At 48.3% G+C, this 11,626-nt stretch overlaps 1 protein-coding gene across 5 annotated transcripts in view; it reads right to left on the bottom strand.

Moving 5' to 3' along the window:
• Uvssa (UV stimulated scaffold protein A) overlaps positions 1-11,626 on the bottom strand; it is a 36,228-nt gene that overhangs the window by 8,682 nt on the left and 15,920 nt on the right. For all 5 annotated transcript variants that reach the window (XM_017800288.2, XM_017800286.2, XM_029567714.1 and 2 more), the window contains one exon: positions 8,025-8,130. In XM_017800288.2, the coding sequence (XP_017655777.1) occupies positions 8,025-8,130 (106 nt within the window). The remainder of the gene's footprint in view (positions 1-8,024; positions 8,131-11,626) is intronic.

The following is an 11,626-nucleotide window of genomic DNA, read 5'->3' as shown; positions in this document are numbered from 1 at the left end:
CACATACATGCAGGCAATACACTCATACACATAAAATAAAAATGATAAAATATTAATATATATACAGTGTTTGCCTCCATGTATGTATGTATACTATGTGCGTGTCCATTACTGACAGAGGCTAGAAGGGGACACTGGATCATCTGGAACTCCAGTTACAGATGGTTCTAAGAAACCATGTGGGTTCTGGGAACCAAACTTGGATCCATTCAGTGCTCTTAACTTCTGAACCATCTCTCCAGCCCCAGGGACCACAGTCTTATATAGTGGACATGGAGCAGGGACCCAGGCAGTCCTGGCCCACAGGCACTGTCAGCTGGAGCCTACTCAGGGTTCTCCACAACACAAGCTGACAGCACTGTCACTTTTGCCCACAGCGAGAGGGCAGGGACTTCCACGTCCAAACCCTGTCATGCTAGAGAAAAGCTACCCAGTATAAATACATAGCTCCCCTACCCCACACAGTGGGCCTCCCTTCACTGAGCTCACAGCAAGGAGAGAAACCCAGCCTCTGCATGAGGGTGACACATGATTCAACCCAAGACTCAATGATGCCTCTTCTCCCCTGTGCTACTCTCAGGAAAATCACCCAGGGTTGTTACCAACTTCTACAAACTCTGACAGTCACAGGGGCAGCCAGAGCCAGGTCTAGGCCTCATAGTTGCAACACCCTCTCTGAGGCTGTTGGCAGATGCCAAGCTCCTAGTTATAAGGCGCCACCTGCACTACCACCAGCTAGAGGAGGCTGTGATATTGGCACTTCACCAGCATCTCTACAGAACATGGCAAATGACAATGGCCCATAGCCCAGCATCCATTCTCATGTTCCCAACAGTAGCAAAAGGGCACTTGAATCCTGCCACCCTGTTCCTTCTCCTGACCACACTTGGGTCTGGCTCTCAGCCATTTGCCTGTAGGGCCAACTCTGACCCTTGCTGGTACCTCTCAGGTAAGGTCTGGTCTCAACTGGGGCTCAGAGGCACCGCCACCTGCCATTCCACTTCTCACACTGCAAAACCAACCATAGCTGGACTCCAGCTCTGCTACCAGGAGACTCCCACTCAGCAAGGCTGAGCTCCTGAGTAACTCTGCCACTGAAGAGAGAGAACACATGAAACAACAAGTCTCAGACCAGGCAGAATCCACAGGTAAGAGGGATGAGAAGGAAAATGAGCTGAGGAGGCTTGCAGGGAGCAGAGCGACATTCTAGCAGAAGAGGAAGGGGCATCAAAGACATCTTCCCTCACCGACGAGGAGCAGGAAAAGCTGTAGGGAAATAATCACCTGCTAAGTGGGCAGAAGGGAAGAGGGACCAGTGGGTATGCACAGGAACAAACCTGTACAGCTTGGTGGTGTGAAGGGCAGATATGCAGGTGCTCGTCTTTGTTTCCGGGATTCCAGAGGAAAGAAAACTGGAATATGGAGAGAGTGGACAAAACGAGCTGGTTTTCTTGGAATTAAAGGGCTTGAGAACATCAGAGGTGACAAAGAAGAAACTCTAGCTGGAAGTGGAAGTTTAAGGACATCAGCAGTAACAAAGAAAAGCTGAAGAATTCAAAATTCCATTGGCAGCAGTGAATGCAGGGCCCAGGAAAGTCATCTCAAAGGGTGTGGGGAAGGGCTGGGATGCAGCCTGTGGAGGTGAGCTTGCCTAAAATGTGCGAGGCTCTGGGTCCCATCCCCAATACTACAAAAAAAAAAAAAAAAAAAAAAAAAAAAAAAAAAGGAAGGAAGGAAGGAAGAGGAGAAAAAATAAAGTATGCAGGAAGAGCCAAGCTACAGCTGAGTACTGAGCTGAGCTGTCATGTCCACCACAGGTACGAGATGATCAGCACCTGGAAGATCCTTTGAGAACACTCTTAGCATAAGTAATCCATCAAGAAAAAAAACTAAGGGGCTGGAGAGATGGTCAGCAGTTAAGAGCACTTGTTATTCTTGCAGAGGACCTGAGTTTAGACCCAGTACCCATGTCAGGTGGTTTACAACTGCCTGAAACTCCAGGGGATCTGATGCATATACACAGCATACATTTACACAGACACACACACATACATATAAATAAATAATAAAACAAATCTAAAAGAAAAAAAAAACTAAATTGAGGATGTAGGACAAGACAATATGAGTTAATGACTTGTAAAACTTTCTGCCAACTCCCCTCTGAACCATAAGAACCAGAACTCAGTGGGTGGCTCAGCGTCATGAAGGTAGGATCAGAGGGTACTCAGTCACTTGTCTTATGCAAGGGAGAGCACAGACACCAAGAAACCATAAACAAAATTAATGAATGAGGGAGCTGGCCTGGGGGTGGAGCGAATGCTCGGCATGTGTAAGGCCCTGGGTTCTATCCCCAGAACCACAAAACAGAAGTTCTAAATCATAAAAATACTATGGGCCTTTTAAAAATTAAAGAGCTCTATCATGAATACAAAGACAGTTTTTAAACCAGTGGGCAAAAAGTTGTTCTGCAAATCAAAGGTAGGAAAAAGCAGGGTGTGGTGGCACATGCCTTTAATCTCAGCAGTTTGAGGCCAGCCTGGTCTACATAGTGAGTTCCAGGCCAGTTGCAGCTACAGGGAGATGGTCTTACCTTTAATCCCAGCACTGGGGAGGCAGAGGCAGGCAGATCTCTGTGAGTTCAAGGCCAGCCTGGCCTCCACTGTGAATTCCAGGGCAGCTGGGGCTACAGGGAGACCCTGTCTCAAAACAAAAACAAAAAACAACAAACAAACACCAAAAAGGTGGGAAAAAGAAAGCTAAATAAAAACAGCAAAGCAAGAGCAAGTGTGGCACCCAGAAGCCTTTGAGGAGCTGCTGGTGTCTGAAGAGTGATGCACTGGTCAAATGGACTAAACTCATGAACAGACAGACTGGCCAGGTTAAAGATGTTAGCTAACAAGTAGCTATAAGAGACTAAAAGAGATGATAAAAGGTTACTATGCAAATAAGGACCCAAGAGACGGCTGAGACAACAGGTCAACAGCAGGAATGCTAGAGTCTAAGTTAAAAACTCCATAAAAGAAGGAATACATGACAGTGTGGTAATGGGAGATGGCCATGTTCCTAATAGTCAAAAGTACAAGCTGAGCTGCACCTATCCAGAACTTGAGGAACTGGGGCAGGAGGATCACAAGGCCAAGGCCAGCCTGGGCTACATAGTAAGACCATATCTCAAGAAAACAAACAAACAAAATTTTAAAAGAGGGAAAATACTAAGCTAAATCTGTAAACTAATTTCTAGACCCAAGTCAGCAAATGTTTCAGTCAGGCCTGTGAGGCAGATCTCTAACTCCAGCACTCAGGAAGACTGCAGCAGGAGGACTTCAAGTTTAAAGGCTGCTTCCAAAATCAAGCAAATGAAGTCCAAACACACAAGAGAAGAACATAAACAAGGAGGACCAATATACTGTGCCCAAGGCCTCTGGGATGGCAAAGCCTACAGCCCTGAAGAGTCCCAGGACTAGGCTGCCCAGAAGCCCCAAACTCACCGAGGGCTCACTGTAACAGAGGTCAGCCTGAAACGGCACAGAAATGAGCAGCTGTTCTTCAGGACTTCGCAGGGGCTTGTAGGTTCTGGGTCAAATCTGCCTCATCACCTGTTTCTGTAACAAAGTTTTACTAGCTCTAGCCATGGTCACTGTGTTCTGTCTGTGGCTGCTTTCAGAGTGGAAGAGCTGATGTGCCCAGAGAGCCAACATATGTATTCTGTGCCACCTCTGCGCTCTGCTCACCCTATGCACAGTTAAGTCCTTTGGCTCCTATTTCTTGGATTCCCATAGGTAGCGCGCAAAAGACTTGGGCAGGGCCACTCTGAGAGGGTAGCAGTCATAGTTGGCTACCTCTAGGCCTTTAGAGCTCTGTGACCTTAAGATTTGAGCACACTGTGCATCAGAAGATACTAGCAGCCTCTGCTCTGCTCCAGCCTTCAAAGCAACGCTACAGGTTTGGCTGCCAAACACTCCCACATGATCCTCAGTGTTTCCCACCACAATGTGGATGTTCCTGACCAATGTGGAGGCCAGCGGTCAGCCCGGTCCTCCTTGCAGGCACACAGCAGTGGCAAGGCTGGTACGTGAACAATGTGACATTTAGTTAGATACGATCGCAGCCAAAAGATCAATATGAGAATTCCTAAGAGTTACAAGAATGAAATATATTTTTCATTGATTTGTTGTTTTAAACCATTAAGAAGATGGGTAAGCGTGTTAAGCAGGGTAAACACTCAGGGCACTGAACATACCCCAGTTTTCACACCGTCATAGAAAATCAATCTCACTGACATACTTTCAAAGTTAAAACCCCCAAAGCAGAGCATACTCCTCAGGTCAAAGACTTGCAACCCTGAAAGGGTGAGACACCACTCTACCAGCAGACTACACTATGGCCCTGCTGTCCACAGGGCTGGACTTCAGTAGTCCCTTGGCCCAAATTTACTCCCATAGTTGCTTTTAGAAAGAATCATAAAAATGTCCCAATCTCCTTTTTTTGTTTAAATTGGCCAAGTGGCACCTATTTGCCTGAAGCACTAAAGCAGACAGTGTGGGAGAGATGGATCGATAGGAGGAAATGGAGAGGCTGGGGCTCCACACAAAGTTAGGCTGCCGCGCGCTGACATTATTGATTTTACCTAGTTCAGCTGGCCTTGTAATTAAAATGTAAATTTGAGAAAGAGATTATGTCCTGACAGAAATGGTAGGATTAAGGGGAAGATAAAAGCCCCTCAGTGAAAATTCAGAGGAAGAAATGAGAAAGAAAAAAGAGCCTGATTTCCTCAACCGTGTGGATTTAGACTGAATCTAACACTTCAAATTCGCCTCTGTTTAATTGGAAAAACAGAGACGGAATATAAACTAGTATTATGAACTGAGCTCGCTATACGCTGTCTGTCCGTCCAGACACTCAGCCTGGGCTGCTGGCTTATTTCCCAGAGCTCTCAAGGGTATTTCCACTTGATGCGACGCTCCCTACATTCCAACCTGCCAGGAGTTCAGTGCAGGGGGCTGGTGCCCTCCCTGCCCCAGACCCGCTATGAATGACTCCAAGCACCATTACCCATATTAGGCATGTGATTTGGCCCTGGAACCCAGGGCCCACCAAGCCCTCCTTGGCTCCTGTGGCCCTCAGCCCAAGGGTGGCACTGATGGTCAGAATGTATGCATAGAGTGTGGCTGCAGCAGGCCTGCCCACCCACCCTCTGCCATGCTTTCCACTTGATGCCACTTTGAAAACACAAAGCAACAGCATCTGTTCCAGATCACATCGGTCATTGCTGCTTTCCAGGTTTAAAATAGATGTCCAGAGCCTTTCCCAGAAAAGGGTTGTATTAGAGACAGTGAAGCCACCACGGTCTTTGCCTTCCTGACAAATTAGGATGAAACCCTTCCCAGCTTTACAGACCCTGCCATGGACAGGTGTACTTGGCAGACTCTGAAGAGAGAATAGTCACACACAGGCAGGTGGGGACTGGAGTCCAGAGCTACAGGCAGTGCAGTGACTACTGCTGTGTTAACAAACCACCCAGCATTCAATAGTGGAACCAACTGACAGTGGTATGCTGAGATTTGTGAATTATTCTGTATCAGGAACACCCACCAGGGAAGCCTATCTCTGCTGGGCCTGGGCCAGGCTAGGATGACCATAAGCAGAGCTAGGCTAGGACTGCCAAACCAGGTCCTCCTGGGACCACCTGTGCGGCCTGTATCTTCTCACAGCAGTTTGCTCATAGCTGTATCCAAGCAAGCGTTCCAGCAAATGTGACGGGCTGTAGGGTCTTTTTACAGTCAGCTCCCTCTGCTGGACTCAGCTGGCCAACAGTCACAAGTCACCCAGATACAGGGAGACACAGGACCATTCCAATTCGGAACGCCGAAGAGTCTGCTCTGGCCCTGTCACTTTCCACTGGTGGCTGATGATGGCGTCACTGCTGCAGCACCTATCCTCCAGAGGTAAAGCTGAGGTGACAGTGAATGAGCATCATGAACAGAGGCTGCTGTCCTCACTGGTACTACCATAGCCATTACCAAGCCACAGACAGATACTTCCTCTCCTGGGATAGAAGGACATTAAGTAGTTCTTTGAGGACAAGCCCACTGCTGGTGTGTCACTACTGGCACTGTTACATGTGACTCTGAACCACTCTCAGCCTATGCCAAGTCGGACCTGCCACCTCTCCTGGAAGGTTGCAGAAACACCAGAACATGAGGCAGAGGCCCAGGCCAGAAAATTCTGGTGCAACCATGAACCCTCCTATCAGTGCTGGCTCTCAGGCTCCCATGAAGACTCTGGCCGTCCTCCAGTTTAGAGAGGAAAACGAGGCTGCCCAGGAGTGCAGGAGGACATCTAGGCAGACAAGACCCAGGTGAGGTACAGAGGTAGGTGCTGTCTACACTGCCTGGACCTTGAGGAGAAGGGTCCCTGCCTCAACTGCCCCACTTGCCCCACTGCACACTGTTCCAGACCGATGGCCTCAGATTCAGCCACAGCTGTACCAGCACCTTGCTAAACCTGGGCCCAGGGCCTGGAGGATGTCCATGACCTCCCATGGTATACCTGGAGCACTTCTCAGCACCCCAGGTGTTAGGTGTGGCATTGGGCTATGACCAACTTGGGTGACGTTTTGGTCGTGCACTCATGCCCCCAGATAGAAAGGTAACCTGGAAGATGGGAGAACATGTTTCAGGTGGAGATGGGCATTTGGCAAAGAGTAGAGCACATGGGTAGGAGAGGTTGGTAGATCATGGGCTCATAGGTTGAGGAGCACCATGAAGGCACAGCAAGGCTGGCTTCCCAGGGACATTTGAGGCAGGTAGGTATCAGAGGAGAGCTCTCCAGGGACAGGAGCTCCTCAGAGGGAGTCCCAGTGTTTGCTGGGACTCCTGCAGAGTGGGCTAGACCAGGTCATGCTCATCCAAGGGGTCAGGAGCAGCCCCTAGTGTGGGAGGTTCCTGACTCTCATGTACTCACTGACCCTCAGGAACCCAGTCTGCCCAGCAGATGGCATTGGGCATGGGACCGCGGGAGTGGAGGGGTGCTGAGTCTGCCTGGGCTAATTTGGCATGACACCCCCAATGGGTCATTTCTTCACACATAGGTCATCTAATCATCTAAATTCTTTTTTAAAATTTTCATTTTATGTTTGAATATTATGCCTGGATGTATGTAAGTGCACCTGTGTCATACAGTGCTCACGGTGGACAGAAGAGGGTGTCAGGTCCCCTAGAACTGGAGTTGGGAACAGTTGTTAACCACCATGTAGATGCTAGGATTTGAACCCAGATCTTCTGTAAGAGCAGTCAGTACTCTGAACCGCTGAGTTGCCGCTCCAGCCTCAACATCTAAATTCTTTGAACGATTTTACATTCTACCTCACAGACAGCAGTTCAAACCCACATGTGTATTTCCCCACAGAAGCCAGGGAATTTTCATTTGCTCCCTCTTGGCATAAGCAATGCCACCTGAGGCTGTGACCTGGGTCCTGGAGCCCCTTTAGTCCACACTTTCTCCTGGGGTACAGTAGGGTTCTTGGGGTTTTCTTGGAAAAGAGGAAAATCCTGGCGGGGACATGCCTGCCACAGTGTTGGCACAATGAGAAGCTACTTCTTGCTGTGAGGTACAGTCATCCTTGGGCAGGGGTCATGTCTGTGACCTCACAGATATCAAGTAGGAATAGGCTTTATTTATTGCAGCCTCCCCTCCATCCTGGTGCAGGTCCTATATAAGCACAACATCCCCATCAGACCACACCCTTGCCTCATAGCCAGGGCATCAAAAGGGCTAAGAAGGTTTTGTGAGATGAAGGCCCACCTTGTGCTAACCACAGGGAGGATTCAGGGAAAAAAGAAAAACTTCACAATTTAAATAAAAGCACCAATTTTTGGCCTAATAGTTGTACAGGCCTGTACAACAACAAATCCAAGGCCTGGCCCTCCAGGCTGACATGATCTGGACGCAATGCTCACAGTGTGGCCCTGCCTCCCCAGATGCCCTCGATTCCTGATCCTGCCTTCCCTGGGCCCACAGCTCACCATACTCAGCCCGTAGGTGGTCAGGAATGTGAGGCTCATACCCCTCCTTCTCCGGCACCTCCATGAAGTCCTCATTCTCATCCTCGCTGTCCTCCAGTGCTTCTGTCTGTGGAAACACCCCCAAATAGAAATAAGGATACCAGCTCTACCCAAGAGCAGCAGTCCAGAGACGGTCCATGAGCTGCTTTCTACAGGGCCTTCTCTGCAGTTCAGGCTTCAGTATCAGCTGTGCTGGGTCTTTGCTTAAGAGGGTCTTTAAGGCTGTTCTTACCCCTAAATCACAGTGCCTCCACCTGGCCCCCACGTGGGACCATTCCCTAGCCCTACCTGTTTCTTATGAGTGGCAGCACCAAGGACATGCAGAGCTGGGTCATCTGCATTAAGCATGCAGCACAGCCTGAACCAATGCTGTTACCTGTCACACCTACAGCTCTGCCATGCCCAAGTGAGCCGCCAGAGCCAGAGGCAGCAGTGTACCACTGGCTAGTGCCATGCCTGGGATCCCACTGCTCTCCTACCCTCACTGCAGAAACACCCTCTGATGAGGCTCCTCCTGTCCTACTTCCAACTGACCTTACATTCTTCCAGAGTCCTACACAGGCATAACAGGAGCCAGTAACCCAACCTTCCTGAGATCTACTCCACTGCCCATCTGCCGCAGGATGGAATTAGGCTTAGCCTGTGAGGGTGATAAAACCGATGCACCTGAGGCTGCAGCCTGGGCCTAGATGCTCCTGGCTATGATGTCCTTGAGACTGTGGTGATGCCTAGGGTTTCAATGCCCCTGCCACTTCCAAAGCTCCAGGTCAGAACTGAGGGAAACTTCCCATAAAGGGGGGGGGGGTCCCTGTCAAGTGAATGCCAACTAGTGCAGGCCCTCACAGTGCTAGAAAAAAACTGAAAAACTTAAACATTCATTTAAAAAACAATTCCCAACAGCAACATCTTGTATTCACACATGGTCTTCAAGGTTCTGTTTTCTGAAGGAAAGAGAGAGACCTACAGGGCATGTGCCACTGTATACCTAGCCAAGCAAGTCACAGCCGCCACGGAAGGGACCTGCAATGTCCCCTACTCATGTCTCAGTTCAGCACACTGCCCGCCCAGGTAGAGCTGGGCCCCAGTGTGGGGTTGCTGGAGTCATCAGCAGCCATATCTGGCCATGCCTGCTGGTCTGATGCCCGTTGGGGAGACTGCTGCCAGAGAGAGCATAATCAGATGCAAATGTACTTTGTTTTGGTGCGGCCCACAGTCGTGCTTCTGGAAAGCACAAGAGACATTAATCATCGGAAACTGTAATTTTTGTTATCAGTCTAACACTGATCAAAAGGGAAGCCTGTCTCCACCACTGACCTGTGAAACGTCCCAATTATACTCTTTGGAAATGACAGGGGCACTTAACTCCCAAGCTGAGCAAATGATGACGATCAATCACGTTTGAATAACAATGAGCCACGGACCTGAAAATTATTTTTGTATAGAATCTACCCAGGAATTTATGAAAGGTGGAAAGCAGCCCAAGGTTTTAGGGCATTATGGGCTCGGCTAGTGCAGTGCGTATCAAACACTAAACAGAATTTATGTGTTTTAATTTTCTAAAAGGTAGATGTGGACTGGGTGCTACAATGCATAACATACAGTGCCAGGTTTTAAATATGGGGGTCATTTTCATAAAATATTATGCTTATTGCTCACACCCTTGAATTTTGCTAGGGACTTTTTATCAAATTTTCATTCCCTAAAAAATACTCAAGTGCATAGGTAACTATTAGAATTCTACCTCCTTCTCCCCAACCAAAATCATTTATTTCCATTATTAAATTTGAAGCCTTGCAGTCTTCCCTGTTCTTAAATTAGCACCAATAAGGCCTTGGGCTGTCTGCTTTTCGTGCTCAGGTCTTTGCCTCTAAAAAGATCCAGGGTTTCTCTGGGACCACAGAAAGCTCCGACAGGCATTACTATACTTTACTTTGAAACTACTCACAATGGGAGAGCCACTCAAACTGCAGCAATCAGAATTTAGAGACGTCACTGTAATTCTAAAGTGAAGTTTGAAGGTTCCCATTTGCAATTTTCAGTCATACCTGGTAAATGGGGATGTGGCAAACCTCAGTGTCAAAGTTACTGAGGCAGCTGAGATAGGAGCTGCACCTGAGGGATGGGAAATGACATTCTGATGTGGAAAAAGGAAAAGTTCAGTTCTGAGCTCCTGCTATTGGGGCATTCCTGTGAACTGCTCAGGAGTATGACTGGAGGCCTGTTCAGAAACAAGAACACTAATGTCACAAGGGGCAGTCCCCAAGGAAAGGAAACACAGCCCAAGAGGAGGTTTAAGGCTTTCCTGGGAAGGTCCTGAAACTCAGATGACTAGCCTCCAATCACCTACAAAATCTAAACAATCAAGAGGTTATGACCACTGTGGTAGTGACATGGCCTTAGGGTCACAGAGTAAGTCACACAGAGGCCAGCACCCAAGGTAGATGGATGCCTTAGGGTCCTAGGAAAGAGCTCACACCTAGTAAAAAGGTTCAGGACTGGGGATCTCTTCCAAATTATGTCAAACTTTAAAAATTTTCTCGAGCACTTTGCCTTTAATCCACATGGGGGTCGGTTTTCTATAGTGATGAAACAACCCAAAGCAAACCCTGTGAAACCAGGGGGGAGGACACCCCTCCACGAGAGCTGCATGCAGGAGCCACACCATAGACTGGGCATCATGCTCACTCCTTTCTGACCTGTGAAGTCCTTGGATGCCTTTGAGACAGGGCAGGTAGTCAGAGCCCTGCCAGCCAATCAGAAGCTTCCTCCCAAGCTGGCCCCCCAGGTGGGAACTACAGACCCCCACGCAGGACCAACTCATCTACCCACAGGACAGACACAAGCTTCTACCCACCACTGTTGCCATGGTGGGGGGCATGGCTAGTTTTATACAAATTGATTCTCGTCCACAGTTAAAAGGATTTAGAAAAATGAGTCATCATGATCATAATTAAACAAGCAATAAAACGGCTAAAATATACAACGCAATCAGTTTACAGAAGTGGGGTGGTGAGTGCTAATTATTTGAGAAGGAATGGGAAGAGCATCTCGATGTCTAGAAAGCGGGTGGCTGCCAAGCCCACGGTCTAGAGATACAGCTGGGACCATTAAATAAATTTTGTACGATCTAATTAACTTGGTATGCAATCTCAATTACTTTTCACCCAAGAAATCACTTTTGTTCAGTTTTATGTGTGTCTATTTCCCTTTTAAAAAAAAATGATGTAAGGCCTCGTCAGACAAGTGAGTTCCAAACTGCATTTGTCTTTCAGTGGCTTGATGGCTATGCATTTAAAAACCCATTCTATCTTATAAACTAAAAATTAAACGTGCTCAGCTGTGATGGCCGTCATTGCATCTGCTATTTATATGCTAATGCCCTCCCTGGAAGGCCGTGCAAATTGCCCGGCCAGGCCAATATCTCATGTGCATCTCCGGCTGCCAGGGACGCACCTTCAGAGGACAGAGGGTGCAGTGTGCTGACCACGTGATCACACAGAACAGGCACTTGGCAGGCAGTAGTGTCAGCACTGAGTTAAACCTGCCCAGATTCAGGCAGGGCA

The sequence above is a fragment of the Nannospalax galili genome, unplaced genomic scaffold (genome assembly GCF_000622305.1).
Source record: "Nannospalax galili isolate Female #2095 unplaced genomic scaffold, S.galili_v1.0 scaffold101, whole genome shotgun sequence".
In the NCBI taxonomy this organism is placed as follows: domain Eukaryota; kingdom Metazoa; phylum Chordata; class Mammalia; order Rodentia; family Spalacidae; genus Nannospalax; species Nannospalax galili.
The sequence above is the reverse complement of the archived record's forward strand: the minus strand, read 5'-3'. Positions and strand labels throughout refer to the sequence as shown.